This window comes from Peromyscus californicus, unplaced genomic scaffold (genome assembly GCF_007827085.1).
Source record: "Peromyscus californicus insignis strain IS unplaced genomic scaffold, ASM782708v3 Scaffold_5__1_contigs__length_169319896, whole genome shotgun sequence".
NCBI classification, from domain to species: Eukaryota; Metazoa; Chordata; class Mammalia; order Rodentia; family Cricetidae; genus Peromyscus; species Peromyscus californicus.
This window is the reverse complement of record NW_026294573.1, coordinates 50,282,674-50,306,804: the sequence shown is the minus strand read 5'-3', so window position 1 is coordinate 50,306,804 and position 24,131 is coordinate 50,282,674. Positions and strand designations below refer to the sequence as shown.

The 24,131-nt window shown below is 45.7% G+C and overlaps 1 protein-coding gene and 1 long non-coding RNA gene across 5 annotated transcripts in view; one reads left to right on the top strand and one right to left on the bottom strand.

Annotated features, from left to right (window-relative positions):
* The window catches only part of Ak4 (adenylate kinase 4), a 62,893-nt gene that overhangs the window by 24,920 nt on the left and 13,842 nt on the right, over positions 1 to 24,131 (top strand). For all 3 annotated transcript variants that reach the window (XM_052718047.1, XM_052718049.1, XM_052718048.1), the window contains one exon: positions 14,371 to 14,490. In XM_052718047.1, coding sequence (XP_052574007.1) covers positions 14,371 to 14,490 — 120 coding nt within the window. The remainder of the gene's footprint in view (positions 1 to 14,370; positions 14,491 to 24,131) is intronic.
* LOC128097490 (uncharacterized) overlaps positions 22,033 to 24,131 on the bottom strand; it is a 36,318-nt gene continuing 34,219 nt past the window's right edge. For both annotated transcript variants that reach the window (XR_008213875.1, XR_008213876.1), the window contains exon 6: positions 22,033 to 22,469. This is a non-coding gene — a long non-coding RNA (uncharacterized LOC128097490). The remainder of the gene's footprint in view (positions 22,470 to 24,131) is intronic.

Here is a 24,131-nt window from a genome sequence, read left to right as displayed (position 1 = left end):
AGTATTTTGTTTTGTTGTTTATTTATTTTAAAAGATCTTATATTTATTTTATTCATGTATATATCTGTTTGGCTGTGTGCCGCATGTGTGTAGGTACCTACAGAAGCCAGAAGGCGGCATTAGATTCCCTGTGGCAGATACTTATTCTATGACCCTGAAGCATAGCTCTAGAAACCAGCAGGTAACTAACCGCTCTACCTGCCTATGACATTGAAGTACATTGACCTTGCAGTGACCCTTAAGACCTGAGATGCATGAATGCAGCTCTCTTTGCTCCCTCTTGGGACTTGGATGCTGGGACAGTCTCAGGTGTGGAAGAACAGTGTGGGACCATTCCTCACCTTTTCCAGGACCCTGTGACAATTCCTCTGTTCTGTCTTATTTTCCTTTCTTAATAAATCCCTTTGCCCTTTAAGCAGACTCCTGTGGATGTCTCAAATTAATTCCCTAGAGGTGGAATTATTTGAAGTGCCTGACGTGAATGTTGGGAACCGAACCCAGGTCTTCTGCAAGGCCAGCAACAGTTCTCAACAGCTCCTAGCTGCAGGGCCATCTCTCCAGCCAAGTCCTCAGTGCTCAGTGACTGCTGCTGGTTGCCGTTGCTGCCAACCGCTTTTGTGGAAGGCTGGCTGCTGGTTGACCTGCGCGAGTACCTCAGTGGCTGAGGACATCCTGTGGGAAGTCCTCAGCATCAGCTTTTGCCTGCCCTTTCAGCCTGCTTTGAGAGGCTGTGCTGGGCACACTTCTGGTTTGTGATTTCAGTTCTCCACTAGGTTATGATGAGAAAATTGAAGGACAGAGAGGGGAAAAGTCATGCCTCGGCAGCTGTGGCCGCTTGTACCACCTGCACAGATGGCTGAGAGAACAGTGGCTTCTCTTCCTGATCCACAGCCAAGATGTGCCCTGCTCAGGGGGTGGCCCCGCCAACTGTTTGTCAGCCCGCTGCCATGGCCAGGAATGACTTTGGGTCAGATTAAAAATGAAATTCCTCACTGTCCTCTGAATGGGGGTAGTCGTTGGACTGGGATCAGGTTACACACAGGGAGGCTTTTGCAGAGAAAACCGAGAGGGCCAGGAAGGAAGGAAGTATAATCCCACTTCTCAGGACTGTCGTGCCTGGTATGATGGGTACCTGGCTGATGTGCAGGTATGAGCCTGAAAAGATGCTTCAATACTGTGGACCTACATACACAGCTTCACGTTCTGGCTGACTTCCAGGGTGCTTGTCCTTATCTTTTTCCTTGCAGTCTTCTGCTGCCTCTGTTTTTCTTGACTGCCTGAGAGGCAGCGTGTGGTACTGCACCAGATGTTCATGTTGTGTTTTATGAGGACACGTGTTCTGGTCCTGGGCCAAGAAAATACTCAGGACATTGACATCTGCATTGGCTTGGCTTGTGAAATTCTATCATCTTTATGATTTATTAAGTTTTCTAAAAATGAGGGCTTGTACTGTTGTGTTCATCAAATTGATAGGAAAGGTCAAATGGTTGATGTGCTATATGGGAGGAGGCTCTGCAGAGGAGCCTCTTGTGCTTGGGTGTTGGATCCCTTTCTCAGTCATGGTCTGCCATGGACTGTCCAGAATCCTGGCTGTTTTCCCTGTGTCTTGATGCCTTGGCTGTTAGAGGAACATACCCTTTGCCGACACATTTTTGGGCCCAGACTACAAAATACTTATTTCAAGTGCATGAAAATTTCTATTCTGATTGGAGAGGAAGAGGGGAGGGGCCCAGCAAAGCACCAGCCCTAAACTCTCCAGGTACAGTACAATGGGAAGAACATTAAAGAGACAACAGTTGTGTGAGGCCTGAGTTCTAATCAACTCCACACCATGAATCCAGAAGGCTACAGTGGTTGGTGCCTGTCTGCCCATGAAAACAGACTCTCTTTAGTCATTAAAATCATTCTCACATCGTGGGAACCTCGGTGGATAAAAGGAAGCTGGTGTACTTTGAGGAATTATTTGGGTGGAAGTGGGTAGTACCCTGCAACTTTCATTCAATGTCCAAGGATCTAAATTTCCATAATCAATGTGTCAGGTAGATGGGAAAATCTGAGGATCTAATGAGTGACAGTATCTGACCATTTGGGCAGAGAGTTGAGATCAGAATCATGTACCCAGATGCCTGCTGCTCTCAACTGGACAGTCCTTGGGTCATTTTTGCTCCTTTGAGCATTCTGAAATCATCCCAATCTTTGAAAAGGCATTGGTGGGATGCGAATCACTTACAAATTCTTTCCCTTTTAATTTTAAGTGGTATAGTGATTTCATATATTTTGGCTTAAATGTAGGTTAAAAAACAAATTTTCTTTTATCATTGACCTGATTTTGAGGGATAAATGATTGAACAGATTCAGATAACTGTATATTTTACCATACAGGCAACAGAGTCCAATAGCTTTCTTTGGCTAAATACCAGTGTTCTTACCCCTACTCCCTCAGCCTAAATAATGTCACCTAAGCCTGTACCTCAATGGGAAGGTACAGAGGCATGACTCGGTCCCACAGGGATCTTTAACATAACATATGATGTCCTAAAATAAGAATGAAGAGGATTAAATTCTTGAGTTCTAAGTTTTAAATTTGTAATTTATAAATCAACCTCTGTCATGTTCTTTTAGAAAAGCCCGAGAGTCTCCTGGCATGGTATTTTGTAGGTAAACCTTATCTGTGCCTTGCAGACACCAAGAAGCAGAAGGCACAGGCCGGAGAGAGGCAGCTGGATTTTCTTTGTGCTGTCAAATAGAACCCTGGGCAACTACATGTTAGTTTGGGAGTGGTAGGTGTATCTTTAGGACGATACATGGGAGTCCTAAGAGTTTAGGATCGCCGGGCGGTGGTGGCGCACGCCTTTAATCCCAGCACTCAGGAGGCAGAGCCAGGCGGATCTCTGTGAGTTTGAGGCCAGCCTGGTCTACAAAGCGAGATCCAGGAAAGGCGCAAAGCTACACAGAGAAACCCTGTCTCAAAAAAACAAAAAAACAAAAAAAAAAAAAAGAGTTTAGGATCTTTAAGAGTGGACACAGCCGGGCGGTGGTGGCGCACGCCTTTAATCCCAGCACTTGGGAGGCAGAGCCAGGCGGATCTCTGTGAGTTCGAGGCCAGCCTGGTCTCCAAAGCGAGTTCCAGGAAAGGCGCAAAGCTACACAGAGAAACCCTGTCTCGAAAAACCAAAAAAAAAAAAAAAAAAAAAAAAAAGAAAAGAGTGGACACAATCATTTTGTGGGTGTTGATGAATGTCAGCTCCAAGAAGAGCTTCTTGTGGTCCGGCTCTAGATGTAGGTAACCTGTGGTAATCTTCCACATTAGTTTGTACAGGCCTGAAATAGTCTTTGCGAGATTGACAGAATGCACTTAATGTCCTTTTATGTCATCTACGTGGGTGAAAGAATGCTTAATTCAGTAATCTCAGAGCTTGCCAAAGAATTGGGTTAGAAGGTGGTGTTTAAAGAAAGCTTTGTCATAGATAAAATGTTTCATTCTTTGTGTGCAGATGAGGCAGCTCTGAACTGTTGACGTAAGTCAGCTGTGGGTTTGAGTGGGCGTAAAGTGTTTATTATGTAAGCAGGGGGACCTGAGTTTGGATCCCCAGGATCCACATGAAAAGCTAGGTGTGGTGGCATGCACCCTCATCCCTGTGCTGGAGAGGAGGACCCTTAGGGTTTGTTGGCCAGTCATAATATTTGAGTCAACTGTGGCCATGGCAGGTGTACCGTGGTGGCAGGCAAGTGTGCAGACCACAGACACTGGCAGGTGGGTTCACAGACCTATGTGGGGCTGAGGGGTGGGGCGTGTAGTGCAGCTTGGACTCCCCATCCACTTAGCCCAGTGGAACATCCTTCTTTTTTTTTTTGTTTGTTTGTTTTTGTTTTTTTTCGAGACAGGGTTTCTCTGTGTAGCTTTGTACCTTTCCTGGAACTCACTTGGTAGCCCAGGCTGGCCTCGAACTCACAGAGATCCTCCTGGCTCTGCCTCCTGAGTGCTGGGATTAAAGGCGTGTGCTACCACCGCCCAGCTGGAACATCCTTCTTTCTAGTCTCCCTAGGGACTAGGCTTAGTTAGCCAGGAGTTGATGAGGGTTTCTTTCTTTCTTTCTTTTCTTTCTTTTCTTTCTTTCTTTCTTTCTTTCTTTCTTTCTTTCTTTCTTTCTTTCTTTCTTTCTTTCTTTCCTTCTCTCTCTCTCTCTCTCTCTCTCTCTCTCTCTCTCTCTCTCTCTCTCTCTTTCTCTTTTTCTTTTTTTTTTAAATTTTTATACCTGTAGTCCTGGCTGGCCTGGAGCTTGATATGTGATTTACCTGCATCTGCCTTCTAAATGTGCTACCATGCCCAGCAGGGTGAGGGTGCTCCTAGTTTGAAGTAGAAGAGGAGGGTGAGGGGAAGTCTTGCAGGTAGGGTTTTCAGTGGAGGCTTTGGGGAGTGACAGTGATTTGGACAAGTAGAAATGAGAAACCAAGGAGCTGACATGGTTGTATCCCTTCTACTTGAACAGTGACTTCCAAAACCATCTAGTCTGCAGTCTAGGCAATGGGAGACTATCTCAGATAGACTGGGGACTTTTTCAAAGGTTGAAAGATAGACAAACAAACAAAAAAATGCGCCAACCTGCCTGAGTTGGAGTCTTGTCTTTGCTATTTATTGACTGAATTGTTTTGATTGAGCAAGTTATTTTTTAAAGATTTTGTTTCAAAAAAAGGTTTTAAAAGTACATGCGTATGGCCCTGTTTTGTGTCACAGTGTACGTGGAGGTCAGAGGACAGCTTACAGGAGTTGGTTCTTCTCTCCTACCATGTGGGTACTGGGAATCGAACAAAGCTCACCAGGCTTGGTGGTATATGCCTTTACCTGCTGAGCCCTTTCATTGGCTCACACACATGCACACGTTGAAGGCAAGAAGAGGACTTTGGAGTTAAAGGCATTTGTGGGGTTCTTGATTTGTTATAGGGGTGCTGGGATCCAAACTCTAGTCCTCATGATTGCCCAGCAAGTACTCTTAGCTACTTAACCCCCCCCCCCCCCCCCGGGAAGTTACTTTTTCAGTTTCTTCCTTAAAAACATGAGGCTAGGAATAGTGCTGACTGAGAATTATTTGTGATTCAGTGAGTTCTTGTAAGATGGATAGAGCCCCCACTGGCACTCAGGAGCAAAGTGTCTCAATACCCTTGTATGCAGTTTGCAAAGAGGAATCATTTGCAAAGAGGCTTCATTCCAGGTCTTTCAGAACATAGTGAGGCACAGCCATTTCCATTTCCACTACCATAAAGTGATCCAAGTCCTTCATAGTAGCCTTCATTGTTAGAGCTGGCCGGGCAGTGGTGGCGCACGCCTTTAATCCCAGCACTCGGGAGGCAGAGCCAGGTGGATCTCTGAGTTCGAGGCCAACCTGGTCTACAGAGTGAGATCCAGGACAGGCACCAAAGCTACACAGAGAAACCCTGTCTCGAAAAAAAAAAAAATTGTTAGAGCTGAGACTTGAGCGCAGGCAGTCTGGCTATAGAGTGTATGTTCTTTATTTATCATTGCAGTAGACTCAGAATTTTATTCATAGCTTTCAGTAGCAAGTGTCGGGGGGCAATTTAAAGTCTTTGTGGTACCAAGGATGGAAAGCCTTCTCTTAAACAAGGCTGACCAAAGCTTGGGTCCTGGATGTCTCAAAAGACTCATTTGAGTTAAGTGCTAAAATGACTTAGGAATTTCTACCTCTAAAGGACTTGGGCTTGTTTATCTTGTTTTTGACACAGGGTCTTACTTTGTAGTCCAGGCTGTCCTCAAACTCATGATGATATCCTGCTTCAGCCTTCTGAGTGATGAATTGGAGGTATGGGTCACCCCATGCCCAACCTGACTGTGTGCATGTGTGTAGGTAAAATGTGTACCTCCTCACGTGTGTAGATGTGCATGAAGGTGTCACAAGGAGTTTTTCTTGATTTCTAGCCATCTTTACTTGAGTCAGGCCTCCAAATTGAATGAACCCAGAGCTTCCTGATGAGGGTTGGTCTAGCCAAATTCTCCAGGGATGTCTTGTCTCTTGATGAGCTCGGCAGCCACAGGCTGGCCACCACATCCAGCCATTTATGCAGATGCTTGGATCGGAACTCTGCTCTTCACACTTGCGTGGTGAGCGCTCTATCCACTAGACCATCTCCCCAGCCTTGACAGCCTTTCTTACAGTCAGGGGCTCACGTAGCCCTGGCTAGCCTGAAATTCTGTAGTGAAGTACGACCTTGAACTTGTGATTGATCCTCCCGCATGCACCTTTGAAGCTGGGACTACAGGTGTGCACCACCATGTCTTGCTTGTGTAGTCCAGGGAGATAGAACTCAGGGCTCTGCCTGCCAGGCAAGCTCACCGCAGATGGAGTACATCCTTGGTCCTGGACTTGCAGTATTTCTGTGTGTTGTACAAGGGTGGTTGGGGGTCAGTGTGGGTGTCATTTCACAGGAGTAGTCCACCTTGTTTTGTGAGACGGGATCTCTCACTTGGACCTAGGGCTGGTTCATTAAAACTAAATGGGCTGGACAGCAAACTCCAGGAGGCCTCTGGTCACCTCCTCCTCAGCAATGAGATTACTGACATATGCTGCCATGCTTGGTTTCTTTTTTCCCCCCATGGGAGAACTTCTCTTCAGCTTGGCATTATTTGTGGTTGGTTCTGTATGCACTTGGGTACTGTGGCAGTCAGAGGACAGTTTATATGAGCCAGTTCTCTCCATCACATGGGTTCCATGGATCACACCCAGGTCATCAGGCTTGGCAATAAACCCCTTCAATCCAAGATTTTCTAAAATATCTTTTTCTAAAGCTTTCAGACATGTATATATTATGATGAGCATTTCCCTCCTCGTGACCCCCCTTTTTAAGTGTTTTTAATTTTTTGAGACGGGGTCTCTGTGTAGTCCTGAAACTATGTAGACCAGGCTGGCTTTCCTCCAGCCTCTGACTCTTGAGTGCTGGGTTTAAAGGCATGTGTCACCATGCTTGGCTAAGTGTATTTTCTTATTGGAAGAGATTTAGCAAAGTAATATGAAGGACAGTTTATAGGAGGACTCAGTAATTTTCGAGTAATGCTTAAATATTCTTGCACATGGAAAGAGAAAGAGCTTAGTCTTTAGGACCACAAAGCTATACTTTGAGGACCCCAGTTTCTTCTAATTTTGTCCCTTCCACATTGTGTTTGGTACTTCGAGGGTGTACAGCCTTGGGAAGGAATTGGTTCCTTGCCAAATCTTTTCCCAGAGGCATTGAATGGGCACAGAAAGTTTGTCTTTAGGGACCCAGCCAGGCATCGTGGGAAGTTGCTGCCTGGTAGACATTTGACTAGCTTGTCTTCTGAATCCAGTCTGCTCTCACTTGGTCAGAACAAAGACAGAGACAGGAGGGGGCAGCAGTTATGTATTCTTTTCTAGTCCAAGAAATAGAACATTAGGTAACTCTTAAATGTCCCCTTTCCGCCCCTGTTCCTGCTAGCAACTGCCCTGTGTCTTATAATCTTGGTTTTCCATAAAATTTTGCCAGATGTTACTCATCGTTAGAATAATTTTGTGTGGTTTTTAACTTTTGTGTAACTGGCCAAGTTCTTTAGGAAGAAAAGTGGATTTTTGCCAATAAAAGACAGGTGAGCATTGTATTGGTTACTTTTCCGTTGCTATGAGAAAACATGACCCAGGTATCTTCTTGAAGGTTCTATTGAGAAGAGAGTCTGTGGCGGGGAGGCATGGCAGTAAGCTGCAGGCATCGTGGAAGCGTGAAGCTGAGAACTCAACATCCTCCGCCACAGGCCTACTCAGAGAGTAAACTGGAAGTAGGTGAGCTTTTTAACTTGTAATGCCTGCTCCCCACCCCCAGTGCACACGTGTGCTCCATGGCATACTTCTTTCCTCCAGCAAGGCTGTGTCACCTAAATCTTCCAAAACCACACCCCCAAGTTTGGAGGGGCTATGATGGAGGATAACTAGAGGGAATCAGTTCTCTCCACTCTGTAGATCCCGGGCATCTAGCTCAGGTAGTCAGGCTCCGTGGCAAGTGCTTTTAGTGGCTGAGCCATCCTGCCAGTCCTTGTGTTTTTGAGACAGCGTTTTTCTGTGTAGCCTTAGGTGCCTGGAACTCGCCATGTATACTAGGCTGACTTTGAACTTATGGCAATCCGTCCTGACTTTGCCTCACAAGTATTAGGGTTATAGGTGTGTTTCACTATATATATGGCCTTTGTAATTCAATTGCGGTAATCACTGGCTTTAATTTTCTGCCCATTGACAGTCATTGCCATGGCATTTTGCTGTTGAAAGTTTGAAGCACTGGGACAGAGTGGTAGACTGGTGCAGGGCCTGGCATCCATCACATCCCAGCTCAATGAGTTCTTAGTGCAATCACATGTTATTCAAGCAATAAGACCAACAACTGCAACCAGCCCCAGACAGTATGGGTTCCCTTGACTGCCACATCCTTCTGAAATTACTCCTGTTATTGGGAACTCATTTCTTCCCTGAGTGTTGAGTGACTCTGCAGTGTTTTAGGTGACAGTATTAAAAAGGTAGTTGTGGGGTGAGCTTCCCGAGTTTCTGTGTTTCTCAAGCTCCTTCTGAAGAGTGCCCCCTATACACTCACTGCCTTCTCTAGTTCCAAAAAAAGAGAGGCATTTTCTTTTCATTTTAGGAATATTCACAATGAGTCCTGCATGCTGCCCATTTGCAGCTGGCTGTGTGGTGGTATACTCAACCACAATAATCTACTAGTTGCTTCCATGATTGTGGGCAGCCTTAAAACCCCAAACACATGAGCTAACGACATTTTCTTGGAAGTATGAATCTTGGAAGGATGAGCCGCTTACTTGGCTTAAGCTCTGTAAATTTGAAGTTTAAAAAAAATTGCCAGGAAGGTGATACACAGCCTCTAATCCTGACACATGAGAGGTTGAATGAAGCACATAGATTTCTAGTTAGAGGCCAGTCTGTGTTAGAGATACCCTATCTCTATCTGGCATCCACCCTAGTGTGGAGGGGGAGGGAGGGAGGGAAGAGAGAGGGAGATCGCCTGCAAGCAATCTTTGGACTCCTTGGGAAGTTGGATCAGCTCTGTAATTCATCTAACATGCTGGCATTAGCTTTTTTTTTTGGGGGGGGGGGGTTGAGACAGGGTTTCTCTGTGTAGCTTTGCGCCTTTCCTGGAACTTACTTGGTAGCCCAGGCTGGCCTCTAATCTCACAGAGATCCACCTGCCTCTGCCTCTTTAGTGCTGGGATTAAAGGCGTGCGCCACCACCGCCTGCCTTGGCATTAGCTTTTTAATGAGTACTTTTTATTCTGAGTTACCTGACTAGGGCAGGTGCAGGGACAGTTCTTGGGGTGACCTGTCTTGTGACAAGGTGCTCTGCTCTCGTGTACTTTCTCCATGGGCAGGTTCTGATGGTGGTGGGTCTTTGTGGTGGGTGGACATAGAGACGGGTCCTGTGTTGTGTCAGGGCAGTGGACATGTTGCCTGTCATCCTTCAGAGGGAGGCCACAATGTCTGAAATAGTTGGAAGTGTGCTACACTTGGACCCTTCTGTCAGTTGCGTATTGGAGTGAGTGCTGGAAGTCTTCCACAGGGTTATTTTAAGCTTGGTTCGGATCAAGCCAAGGTACTCTCTCAAGGGACAGACGAAGGGCTCCTTCCCTTGCTTCTGCAACTTGTGCCAGGCCTTTGTCTTATGCTTGGCTGGCACAGCCTCCCATTCCTTTGTCATTGCCCTATTCTGTGACCTTTGTCAAGCCGCTTTAAATGCCACACCCTTCAGAGTCACCTCCGAATGTGGCCCCATGTCTTACTGGTATGCTTTCCATTTTGAGTGCTTGAAGTTTCTCCATGTATGCTGGATGTCTTGGATACCTGCTGTGTGTGCCCCATGTGCTTCTCTGTTCCTTCCCTCTTATCTTTAGGACTGGGCCAGTGGCCGGGGTGTAAAATCCTCAGTGATAGTGTACTTGCCCACATCTGTGAGGCTCTGTGCTGTGGGATGTCGTTCTGTATGCTGTGAATATGTTGCTCTGATTTGGTTGATAAATAAAACACTGACTGGCCAGTAGCCAGGCAGGAAGTATAGGTGGGGAAAACAGGAGAATTTCTGGGGAGAGGAAGAGCTGAGTCAGGAGTCACCAGCCAGACACAGAGGAAGCAAGATGTCAAGGCAGAACTGAGAAAAGGTACCCAGACATGTGGCTAAACATAAATAAGAATTATGGGTTAATTGAAGTGTAAGAGCTAGTCAGTAATAAGCCTGAGCTAATGGCCAAGCAGTTATAATTAACTTAAGCCTCTGTCTGTTTACTTGGGGGATGCAAGTGGGAGAGATTTGTCCCAACTGTGGGCCAGGCGGGACACAGGAAAACTTCTGGCTACAGCTCTGGGTTCACCCCCAGTACTGCTAGTATTAACAAACACGGCAGTCATCTAGCCAGCCATTTATTCTTAGTTATTCTCATTGTTTCAGCAGCTCCTCTGAACAAGATGCTATCTGGGATATGTGACAATAGCTCTTTAAGAGAGTCTCGGGTAACCCAGATGGACCTACAATCTCTTCCATGGCCAAGGATGACCTTGAACTTATCTTCTGTCTCTGTCCACTCAGTGTTGGGGTTCCTGCATGCACCACCACACTAGGTGTTACACCCCAGTGTGGTAGTACCCAGGGACTTGTGTGTGCTGAGCAGACATTCTGCCAACTGAATTTGATCCCCAACCCTGTCAGCATCATTCTCCCCGCCCCTCTTCACCGAACTCATGATCCACCTGCCTCAGCCTTGTCTTTGGGATAGGAGCTCTGTTTTGTTAGAGTAAAATTTACTTTTCCCAGGGTTTTCGTGCATTCATACGTGCACCATGAAGATGCGGTATTGAATTAAATCTCAGTCTGTCGTCTTTGTCTTTCTGCCCCTTCCTCTCCCCCAACTAATTCTTCCTCTTCTCTCTCACTATGTGGCACACGTGTGTGCATGTGAGTGTGTGTACATGGAGTCAGAAAGGATTTGTTATAGAGGGAGGCAGTGCTGGAAGGAGGGAGTTGGGCTTGCTAATGGGCATAGAACTTGTTTCTGGGATATAAAACTTGCTGAAATTAGGAACTGCCGCCAATGCTCACCCGTGGTGGATTGCTCACCTTTCAGACACAAGGCCATGGATGTGTTCAGTTGCAAAGAGCAGTAACAGCAGCAACAGAAGCCTTAATTCAGCTCTGGTGACAGTTGCACAACATTAAGAATGTACTAGAAGTCACAGGGTGGTGTGTCACGAAATGGAAATTTTGTGGTATGTGAATTATGCCAATGAAGCTGTCACATCTCATCTCTGGAGGCGAGGACCTTAATGAGGATCTTAGGACATAGCACAAGGACTCCCTGAAGCACAGTGCTGTGGTGTGTTAGGTACTCGGCTAACGGATGTCATTGTTCTCAGGGAAACTTTTCCATGTTGTTATCAATAAGTTGGAGCTTTTCTTCATTGCTGTATATCCAAAGTACTGCCCACCACGTAGTAATACTTGTTGAATAAATGTGATTCCTTCAAAATTGGTATGTGCACATGTGCGTATACGTGTCTGAGGACAACCTGTGGGGGTCACTTCTTTCTCCCTCCATTTTGGTCCTGGGGATCCTCAGATCTCCCTGCCGGTTAAGCCTGACAGCAAGTACCTTTCCCCACTGAGCCATCTCAGATGCCCATAGCTACAAATCTTAGGGTCTCTGTAGCCCGGGTAGCCTCCATGTTGTCTTCTTGCCTTAATCCTCCAACAGCTGTGGTTATAGACATATGCCACCATACCTGGCTTGGACCTGTGTTTTCTTTTTGAATTAATAGAATTTAATCATTTACTCCATCCCTCTGTCACCTCTAATCTCTCTCATCACCCCCTCAAATTCATGGCCTCTTTATTATTGTCACACACACACATGCACACAAATACAGTCAGGAGCAGTGGTGTACTCAGGAGGCAGAGGCAGGTGGATCTCTGAGTTCTAGTTGAGGCCAGCTTGGTCTATGTAGTGAGTTATAGGACAGCCGGGCTGCATAGGGACACTCTGTCTCCTTTGTAAATAAAAAAGGGGAAAACAAGAATGAGTGAATATATAAATACAACCCACTGAATCTATTTTAGTGTTTGTATGTATTTGCTTTGGGGGCTGACCCCTGTGTATTGGATAAACAGCTAGAGAAGATTTGATTCTCCCTCTCCCATCAGTGATTACAGCCTGTAACTCTTCATCCATGTGTGAGGTTCCAGAAGCTTTCCCCATCTGAGTTAGTCAACTGGAGATCTCACGGTTCGGGTCTTATCTATAGGTAGCTGTATTGTCAAGATCTCGTGGGTGCGGCTTCCTTGTCACGTTGGAAGGCACAATCTTACAGCAGACTTCTGCTCCTTTGGCTCTTAGCTGTCTTCCCTCTCCTGAGATGTTCCCTGAGTCTCAGGTGGAGGGGTTGTGTTGCAGATGTATCAGCTGGGGCTGGGTAGCCCACATGGACCTGTGTTTTTAGCCAACCTACATTAGTAGGATTGCGTGACATGGAGATTTCCACAGCCTGTGGTTGGTGCTTCACTTGAGGATGAGAATGAGTATAGACTCCAACCGGTCTGCACATTCGAGAGGAGAGCAGGGTCAAAATACTTCCCAGGTGTTGTCCTAGTAATATTCTTGGATAGTCTACTTATTCTGTCTATCTGTTCATACTTCTCAGGCATTTTCCTCGTAATATCCTCAGATATTCTACTTCTTTTGTCTGTCTATAAATATCTGTCTGTACTTCTCAGGTATTTCCCCCACTGCTAATATTAGAAATCTATCTACCTATCTACCTACCTGCCTACCTGCCCATCCATCCTAGTGTGCAGGTATGTACCATAGAATGAGTGGAGGTAAGGAGACAGTTTGCTGCAGTCTGTTCTCTCTACCCTGTGGGTCCCAGGGTGTTGAAGTCTCAGGTGGTCAGGTTTGGCAGCAGGCACCTTTCCCCACTGAGCCATCTCGCCTGCATGCTTTTGTGTTTTTGTAAGAACTTCCTGCCTGTGGGTATGTGGCTGTTAGTTCAGATCCCTGGTCAGCAGAGGACTTCATTTTTGTAGAAAATGTTCAGTTCTTAGAAATGTGTAGGTTTAACCTAGTCCTTTGTCTGCCAGTCTTATGTAATGGTTCCTACATATAAGAAGCTGTTTTTCTCTGAAGTATGTTTTAAAATGCACATCCTTTCCACTAATAAAACCAAATTGCCTTTACAACTGTGTCACTGGGTACCATCTGATTATCGAGGCTCAGGAAAAAAGTGTGTGTGTGTGTGTGTGTGTGTGTGTGTGTGTGTGTGTGTGTGTGTTATAGTTTAGAGACAGGGTCTTTCTAACATAGCCTTATTTTAAACCCTTGATCCTTCTACCTTGAGTGTTGGGATAATAGGTATGGACTATCATGCCTACTACCTATGTGGTGTTTTTTTTGTTGTTGTTGTTCGTTTGTTTTGTTTTTAAGACAGGGTCTAACTGTAGCCTTAAGCAGCCTGGAATTTGCTTTGTAGATCAGACCAACCTCATTTTCAGAGATTGACCTGCTTCTGTCTCCCCAGTGCTGTGATTAAAGTCACGTGCCAGCTGGAATGGTTTCTTTGCCTCTGATCGCCCAGGGAATGGTTGAGCCTTCTCCAGTCTTCCTGCACGGCCTGATGAACACCTGTTTTTTTGGAGGGGGTGGGGGGAGAGGGTGAACAGGGTGGGATGGGGTGGGGTGGGTGGATTTTGAGCTTTTTTTCAAGACCGTGTCTTATGATGTAGCTCTGGCTGTCCTGGAACTCACTATGTAGACCAGGCTCACAGATCCCCCTGCCTCTACCTCCCAAGTGCTGGGATTAAGGCGTGCAGCACTATGCTTGGTGAACACTTGTTCCTGTTACTGTCTTTGTTGGTTCCTTGGTGCCCAGGCTGTGGCTTACCTCCAGTGCTGCTTCTTTGTGTCCCATCTCCCTCCTCATTTTAATCTTGGCCATTCTTCTTCTTGTATTTTTGCCTGTGATATCTCTTGAAAGAGTTGCTTTTTATAATCTACAGGCATTCAGTAATCAACAGAGTCCCGTTGTAAGAACCAATATTAAAACACTGTTACACCTCCTTTCAACTTTGCTGCCATGTCATGGATGAGGAGCCAAAGGCTAAAAACTGTCAAGAGTGTTTTAACTTCTCCCAGGGTTTGGGAAACAGATCTCATAGAGCCCAGGTTGGCCCAGAACTTGCTGGTAGCTGAGGGTGACGTTGAACTTCTGACCCTCCTGCCTCCCTGCCTCCTGAGTGCTGAGCGCTCGTGCCAACACACCCATCTTGGAAGCCTTCTTGAGTGTTTCTTCCCTCTTCTCTTTTAAACAGAAGTTGGTGACACGGCAAAGCAGTACCTAGAAAAAGGTCTTTTGGTTCCAGATCATGTGATCACACGCCTAATGGTGTCAGAACTGGAGACCCGGAGCTCTGAACACTGGCTGCTAGACGGTAAGTGGGTCATGGGCAGGCTGGGCTTTTAGCACCCTTGATGGTTCTCATAGTTTTTACAGCTGCCCCTCTTTCAGACCTGTCGTCTATTTCACATTATAATTTGGCAACATGGAAACCCAGTGTAGTGACACCTCTTAAGAAGTTTCTGCCTGCTGACCATTACTGTGAAAGCTTTGACCTGAGGGAAGCCCGCAGCCATTGCCTTAGTTCCACGGTGTCTATGATGAGGTTACACTGGGTGTACCATCTTAAATTAAGAGGTGTTTTCATTCACCGGGGTTGTCTAGAAATAGAGGAAGGTGATTATAAAAATGGTAGCCTTCGCCGAATATGTGTGTGTGTGTGTGTGGGGGGGGGGTACCTCTTATCTCTGCACTTGGAAGGCTGAGGCAGGGGATTTACAGCAAGTTGTAAGCCAGCCTGGGCTATCATGGTGAGTTCTAGGCCAATGGATTATAGAGTGGGGCCTTTTGGGGGCAGTGAGATGCTATGTGTTCTTAGGATCCAGCCATTCCATTGTTGGGAAATATTAGTTAAAGAGGTATTCTATTCTTTTATGCTGTGGAATATTTGTTTAAGGATGCAAAGATGTGTTGCATTCTTTTATGTTGGCATTTGTTTAACTATGTGAAGCTATTGTTACCTTGCCTGCCTAAAGCACCTGATTGGTCTGCTAGGCGGGGCTGCCAGGCAGAGAGAATAAATAGGCGAAGAATGAGAGAGGGAGGGGAGGAGCGAAGATACCAGGGGCCAGCCCACACAGCCAGCTATGGAGTAAGAAGTAAAGAAAGAAAGGTATATAGAATGGAGAAAGGTAAAAGCCCAGAGGCAAAAGATAGACAGGCTCATGTAAGTTAAGAAAAGCTGGCTAGAAACAAGCCAAGCTAAGGCCGGGCATTCATAAGTAGTAACTCTCCATGTATTATCTGGGAGCTGGGTGTCATTGGGTGCCCCCAACGAGCAAAGAGTAAAATAACCAACTACATTCCATTCTGAATTTCTGCCCAGGGATGTGTCTTCAAGGATGTTTATTTGACCTCCTTTTTGGTAAATAGTTTAAGACACTTTTTTTTTAAGGTGCTAATAGCTGTCTCAGGAAAGGAGTAAGCTGTGTAAAGAAATGTTTAAAAAAAAAGAAGCTATAAATACCGTAAGAGAAAACATAAGTTTTATGGTTCTCCGAGGACACAGGGGAGGAGAACATTGTTTTCCTGATGAAAGAAAGGGTTAGATTAATTTTTTGGAGGTGAGTGGGGGTCTGCTCAGTGGTTAAAGAGCATTTTCTGCTCTTACAGGGAACCTGGGTTTGCTTACCAGCATACACATGGTAGCTCCAATTCTGGGGGATCCCGGAACTTATGGCCTCTTGGGGCACCAGGCATGTACATGGCACACATGCGGATATGCAGGCAAACATTCACACACAAAATGTAGTTGAAGATGGATGTTCCCCAGGTAGAAAAATGTGGTTTAGAAAATACGGATTTGAGTGGGAGGGTGGGTACAGAACAAGTGGGGCATGACTCAGCCTAGCATTTTCTGAGCTTTGAAGAAAAAGGCAAAGAAAATCCTTTTGATTTTTGTGTCTGTTACTCAAATTGTACGTCATTGTGATCAAATAACCAAGAAAAGCATCTTAATATTAGGAGGAGTACTTAAAATATCTTTATTGCTACATATTACTTACATGAGTTTCATCATGAAATTTTGTACATAAATATGTGTTTTGATCATATTTGCTCTTCATCTGTTGTCTCACTCCAGCTGAGCTCCCCTTTCCCCAACTAGTCCCCATTCTATTTTTCTGTTTCATTTTTACTTTTTTTTTATGTGTGCCCTGTGTGTTTAATTAAGGAGCGTGGGTGAGGGCTTATTTACAGGAGCCGGGCAACTTCCCAGCCGCTGCGCCACTGAAGAAAATGTCTTTCTCCTGGAGCAGCCCCACTAAATTGCCTGTGAGTCTGCAGGGAGTAGCAGACCCTTGTGAACCTTTCCAGGACAGAATGCCAGTGGACCCAGTTTTAGGCAGGTCTTGTGTGAATAAGAGAGTTCAAAAGCGCAGAGGCCATGTCATGCCTAGAAGACGGCATTCCACACCTTTTCCTCTGGCTCTCACCCTGTTTTAATTAGTGTTCCCATTGCTGTGATTAAACACCACAACCAAGAGTGATTTGCTTACATTTTCACATCACAGTTCATCATAGAAGGAAGTTAGGGTAGGAACCTGGAGGCAGGAGCTAATGGATTTACTTGCATGTTCAGCCTGTTTTCTTGTAGCACCCAGGACCATCGTCCCAGCCAGGAGTGGCCCCACCCACAATGGGCTGGGCCACATCAATCACTAATTAAGAAAATGACCTACAGGCCTGCCTACAGTCCGTATGGAGACAGTTTCTCAATTGAGGTTCCTTCCTATCAGATACTGGCTTGTGTCAAGTTGACATAAAAGTAGCCAGCACACACTGCAGTTCTGTGGTGTTTTCTAAGCCTCAGTGGATGTGGTCATGGGTGTGGAGAGGTTGGTAACACAGATGCCCTGTTTAGGGATGAATTCTAAATAGTCACTTATTTTTAGCACTTTGAACAGTTGACAGCTTTAACTGCCACCCATGGCAAACAGAAGCTTCTCTGACCAAACCTGATGGCGGCACTAACCCGTGGTCATAAACATAAATACTTAGAAGAAGTCAGTTTGACAGACAAAACCCATCATGTCCACTTAGCGAAACAGCAGCAGTTGCTTTCCCACTGGGCTTTTGAACAAGTTTACAGTACCCAAGGTGAATTCCTTTCTGGGGGTTGAACCTCAGATCCAATCAGAAAGCAGTTGGTTATTATCCCCCAAAGCAGGGCTACCACTATTGCATCAGTTGGTTGGCATAATTCGCCTGGCAAGTCCCATGCAGGGTTCACAGCTGAGTGACACTCACCTCCAGCAGTGGCATATAGGTGTACACTATTGTACTCATTTCCCAAATACTTTTTGTGTGTATTTGGGATGAGCTCTAGATTTGCTGATACCTGTGAGTAATTCCTTTAAAGTTCTTTAATCATAAGGGCTCATGCCTTGTGGAATAAAATTTGTGTACTTTTAGGGGTCATTATCTCTATTAAATTCCCCTCAAGAGGTAGCTAATGGGTATTGGGGCCAGACTGCTCCTCTTGAATCTTTTTTTTTTTTTTTTTTTTTTTTTGGTTTTTCGAGACAGGTTTTCTCTGTGTATTTTTGCGCCTTTCCTGGAACTCGCTTTGGAGACCAGGCTGGCCTCGAACTCACTCCCGAGTGCTGGGATTAAAGGCGTGCGCCACCACCGCCCGGCTCCTCTTGAATCTTAACTCTTCTCCTCCCAGACGTGTGTATGTAACCTTGGGCAGGTCACCATGCTGTTCTGTGCATTTGATTCATTGTGGACGATGGATTAGGAAAGGATGAAATAAATAACTGGATGTAAAAATGCTTAGTGTAACATTTGAGAAAATGCCATGAGGGTTTATGTATTTGGCGTGGCTAGGGTATAGGGCCTGGGGTTTTTTTTGTAGGTTATTACATGAAGTATGAAGTTCAAAAATAGTTTTAAGCTGCTGGCGGTGCACGCCTTTAATCCCAGCACTGGGAGGCAGAGGCAGGTGGATCTCAAGGAGGTCAGAAACCTGTGAAGAATAAAAAATGACAGAAAAAAGGCTTTAAAGATTTAGCCTTGTGGCAGAGTCAGTCATCTGTGGACTCACGTCTCTTTTCCTGCTTGCTTTTGTCTTAGCTGTGCTCTCAGAGACTAGCTAGTCCTCTTCCATCACCACCAGCCTGTTTTAGTGAAGTGAGTCAGTCTCCCAACTGCTTCAGTTTTCATCTCCTGAAAACCCATCTGGTCATTTCGGTTTTGATTTTTCTTCAAAGCTCTGGAATGTGTCCATTTGGCACCGCGCGGGTGTCAGGGCTGCCTGGGCCCCATGTTCTGTGCTCTACTTCAGACCCCTTATGTTGCAGAGCACATACTTGTGCTTAGCAGAGGGTGTGCTTGCTGAGTGTGCTGAAGGTGATTGGATGTGTACAGGCCTGTCTTAGAAGAAGGAATTCTGGATGACAGATGAGTCATCGTCTTGGTCCATATGGCTTTGGAGAAGCGTTCTGCTAACTGTGGGTGGAAATCAGCGCAGTGGATACAAGCCAAGGGAACACTAAGTCGGGTGGGGGATGGTGTGTGTTCCTCCTGGCCAGCGCCATCCTTGTTAAAATGTTTTGTGTTGTCTACCTTCATGGAGCTTGGAAAAGAAACACCCGTTTTTGTTTTTGAAGTAGAGTCTCACTGTGAGGCTCAGATGACTTCAAACTCCTGATAATCCTCTGTGTAGCCTCCCAAATGCAGGGATTACAGATGGGAGCTACCATGGTTGGCTTTCAAAAGATTTTTATTTGGTGCATTGGTCAGCTTGCATTGTTATGACAATGGTTAAGATGAGTCATGGGTGAACAAAAAGTTTTATTTAGTTTGAAGTTATGTGTGTGGGTGTATTAGCTACTCTTCTGTTGCTGTGATGAGATACTATGACCAAAAGCAGTTTATGGAAGAAAGAGTTAATTTTTGCTAGGGCTCCAGAGTGAGTCCATAATGGCAGGGAAGAAGCAGGCAACTGGAGCAGGAAGAAGCAGAGGGGTCATACCTTCAACAGCAGACACAAAGCAAGATAACAAAATGGAAGTGTGGCAAGGCGAGATATGTGTGTGTGTGTGTGTGTGTTTGTGTGTGTGTGTGTGTGTGTGTGTCTGTCTGTCTGTCTGTCTGTCTGTCTGTCTGTCTCATCTGCCCAAATAGCAACACCAACTGGGACTAAGTATTTCAATGCCTGAGGTGCGGGGAACATTTCTTATTCAAACCACAAGATCAAACAGCATAGTGAGGGCCCCCTTCAACTGCATCCTGTCATAATCAGTTGCATCTCAGTAAGGGCACACACACAAGGAGAGGTTTCATGATGTAATTCAGGAAGCCAGAGTTGGTAGGGTGCCATGCTCCTTGATGTTGTACAAGTCTCATGGTAATCAACTCATGGAGTCCTCAAGAACCATGGTGATCACTTCCAAGGAAGGTACACATACCTCTCCCCTTCCCCGTGTCTTCCCGTTCATCTGTACCTCTAAACAAGTCACATCATCTCTCACATTGTCTCACTGGTTACTAAGTCTCCGGACATGGACCTTTGGGGAAGGTGCACAACTCATCCAAATCATAGCATTAGTTTTCATGGGAAGCACTGTTGCAATTTGGAAAATAATTTTTAAGGCTTTTAATTCAAGATAAAGATAACTCTGGGTTTTCTTAAACATGTTTTCACTGACATCTTTTTGATTGAGATTTTATATTGCCTTTGGCATATAAGTTTATAAAATAGGTATGCAAAGCTCATCAAGTTACGGTGCTTGATACCAACCAAGGCTAACTATTTGAGTTTGACCCCTTGGACCTAAGGGTGGAGGAACAGAACTAACCCCCTAAGTTGTCCTTTGACCGTTACAGGCATACTCTTTCCTGCTTACCCCCCCAATAAATAAATGTAATATGAAATTCTAAAATAGGCATACAGACCAAACATTGGCTAGTAATAATCATACATTTGTTTTGTTTATTTTGGGGGCAGGGTCTGTGTAGCCTTGGCTGACCTGGAACTCTTTACACTGGACTGGCTGGTCTCTAACTCACGGAGAACCTCCTGCCTCTGCCTCACAAGTTTGTAGGATTAACGGTTCACACCGTGAACAGCATCATCACGTTTCTTACGGTGAAAGCACTGCAGTGTGCTGGCTGTGGTGGCACACCGGGCGCCATGCTCGGGTGCATGAAAGTAACCATCTTTCCCCTTCCCATTTTGATACAAGGTCTCTCGCAGCTTAGGCTGACCTTAAACTCATTATCTAGATAGCCAAGCGTGACTTAATTCCGATGCCAGTAGCCCCACACCCGACACCTGAGACATTTCAGGTGTTGGCCTTGAGCATAGTGGCCTGGGCAGTGCAAAGAGTGCAAGGCAGCAGTGAAGTCACCCCCATAGCTTGCTTCCTTACACACGTGCTTTTCAATTCAGAAACTTTCTGTTGCCAGATGTTTTTCAACCCCGCAATCAGTTACATATGTGTCGAGACTCATTTTAAGAAGCTGGAATTATATTAAACAGGCTGCGTTTCATTGTGAACAACAGTACGAACTCACCGGTTCTTTCTGAAGGGGATTCTATTTTTAATATATTCATTCTTCTGCCCAGAAGTCAGGCTGTTTTGAATGCACAGTCTTGCCTTGCCTGCTTGTCTTCCTGTCGAGTGATCTCAGACCTGAGACATCCCAGCATGCCTGCCCACCCACTCGCGCCTTGGAAGGAAGTGCATGTGAAGACAGTGGACCAGCGGTCCTGGGGCTGAGGGCTCTGCCCTTTCTTTGCAGAGTTGGTTTTAGCACATTAAACTGGCTGTGACCTCATCTCCTCTGTATTTCCCTTTTCGAGGCCGACCTCTGAAGAGTGTCATTCCCCACCGGGCAGCAGATGTCTACTGGGAAGGAACAATACACTCCGTTTCATCACATCTTAGCGAATGCCTGGAGCAGTTTTCCCGGTTGCCCTTGTGATAGTGTGATTCTGGATGTGTGATAGACCTGTTTAGAAGGTTACTGAGGAGTTGCAGTTGGGTAGAATGGAGAACAGCCCCACTTTGAGAGAGTATGAGCGCTTCCACGTATTGAGAGGCCAGCTCTGGAGATTTCTAAACTATGTGGGATACAGGTGTAGCTGATTCTGCACTGAACTGGTGACAGCGAGGGAGGGAGGGAGGGAGAGGGGAAAGCATGTGTTGAGGAGGGACTATGGCTGGTGATATGGCTCTATTGGTGAAAGTGCTTGCCACTCAAAGCCTGATGACCTCAGTGCGATTCCTGGAACCCATAGTGGAAAGAGAGCTGATTCTGAAAAGTTGCCCTCTGACCGCTGCAGATGTGCTATAACATATGTGTGTGAGCACTGGAGTGTGTGCATACAAGAACACCTGTGCACACACACAGTGCATAGAAGCATACTTAAGCACTCTGACACAGCAGGGGTGGAAGATGGACATGCTGCCAACCTGTTAGATGAGGTGACATCCATGTTCAGGAGATAAATGGAACTGGCATTACGGAAAGTCATGGGCATGTGTTTAGAATAGTCTTGGTGTCACATTTCTGGAGGCCCCAATACAGTGCATACATATTTGGTAAGTTTTTCTGTATCTATGGTGAAGAATTTGAGCAGCGGTGCTTAACTGACTACGGCTAAGCCAGCATGGAGGCACACACTCAGGGTACAGAGGCAGGAGGCGCTCTCTGAGTCATACCTAGCAAGTTCCAGGCCATCCAGGGCTACATAGTGAGACCATATATAAAAAATATCGGGGTTGGGGATTGAGCTCAGTGGTAGAGCGCTTGCCTAGCAAGCACAAGGCCCTGGGTTTGGTTCTCAGCTCCAAGTTTGGCTCACTTTTTTGGTTTTTGGTTTTTGGACACATTCTCTTTTTTTTTTTTTTTTTTTTTTTTGGTTTTTCGAGACAGGGTTTCTCTGTGTAGCTTTGCGCCTCTCCTGGAACTCACTTGGTAGCCCAGGCTGGCCTCGAACTCACAGAGATCCGCCTGGCTCTGCCTCCCGAGTGCTGGGATTAAAGGCGTGCGCCACCACCGCCCGGCTCACATTCTCTTTTTAACCCTGTTGCGGTGTCAGTCTTTTCTCTCTTGTTCTTCACATGTAGACCTTCCCGTGTCTCCTTCCTGTGGGCTTGATTTTCTTTCCTGAAGGATCAGTGCTATTAGTTTTCTGTTGCTGTGATAAAATGTCACGATTGATGGCCACTTAAGGAAGAAAGGGTGTATTGCAACTTATGGTCCCAAATCGATCGAGCCCATCATGGTGAGAGGAAGGCATGGCATGTTGGCCCATCAGGAGCTTGACTGTTCACATATCACCTGCACACAAGGAGAGGGAAGAAGGAGAAGGCTATAAATCTCAAAGCCTATCCCTTCCTAGAAACATACTTCACTGCACCTCCTATAAAGTTCAATAAACTCCCCCAAAAACTGCCAGTTGGGGACCAACTGTTCAAATTCATGAACCTTTAAGAGACCTTTGTCATGCCAGTCACCATGATCAGACTTTTTTGTTGGTTTTGGTTGATGATTTTTGTAACCAGGTAGCCATGATGCTATCACCCAGATGGGTACATCTTTTAGTTTGTGTATTAAAATTGATCAGATAATTTGGGGGGGTAGGCAGCGGGTTTGAGACAGGGTTTCTCTGCAGCCCTGGCTGTCCTGATGATATTCACTCTGTATTGAACTCAAAGCTACCTGTCTCTGCATTTGTGTGCTGGAACTAAAGGTGAATGCCACCACTGCCACCTGGCTTGATCAGATAATTTTTTGCCAAGTCCTCCTTCTTCTTCTTCTTCTTCTTCTTCTTTTTTTTTTTTTTTTTTTTTTTTTTGACAGGGTTTCCCTGTGTAGCTTTGAGCCTTTCCTGGATCTCGCTCTGTAGACCAGGCTGGCCTCGAACTCACGAAGATCTGCCTGGTTCTGCCTCCCGAGCGCTGAGATTAAAGGCATGCGCCACCATCGCCCAGCTGGCAAGTCCTTCTTTTTAAAAATTTAATTTATTGCTGGGCTGGTGGTGTTGCACGTCTTTAATCCCAGCACTTGGGAGGCAGAGCCCGGTGAATCTCTGAGTTCAAGGCCAACCTGGTCTACAAAGCGAGATCTAGGACAGGCACCAAAACTACACAGAGAAACCCTGTCTCGAAAAAACAAAACAAAATTAATTTATCTTTCAAATTTCTGTGTATGTTTAAGTGTATGCCATGTCTGAGCATGTGCCTGAGGAGGCCATCTAATATGGGTAGTAGGAACTTAACTCTGGTCTCCTGGGAGAACATCAAGTGCTCTTAACTGTGGAACTATCTCTTTGGTCCCCAAGATTCTGCTTTCTAACAAGGTCATTAAATATCTTCATATTCTCAAAAGAAATAACTTTATTACCATTTAAATAGTGTGTTGAGGGAAAGCACAGAGCTTCACTAGAGACGAGAGACTCGTTTTAGTGAGACCAGCTAGCTAATGGTTTTCTAAATAGCAATAATGTCGAGTTACATTCAGTGGGGACATGAAGAGACATTGTGGTGATACCTGATTTGGATTTTTCTCTTTATCCCTATCCCCTGTCCCCTTTTTTGAGATGGACTCTACTGTATCCTAGGATGGTTCCCAGTTTCCTATAACAGTAGAGGCTGGCCTTGACTCCTGATCCTCATCTACCCCTTGAGTGCTGGGATAACAGGCACATTCCATCATGGTCAATTCAAGAGATGCTGGGGAAGTTCACTACCACTCAACCACATGCTCTTCCCCCCACGACTTGTCACATTGCTCAGGCTGCCCTCCACTGCCCTGCCTTAGCCAGCCTTCCAAGTAGCTGATGCAGGTCTGTGTGCACTATGAATTTTTTTTTCTTTCTTTCTTCTCTTTCTTTTGGTTTTTAGAGACAAAGTTTCTCTGTTTAGCCCTGGCTGTCTTGGAACTCACTGTGTGGACCAGGCTGACCTCGAATTCACAGAGGTCCACCTGCTTCTGCATCTG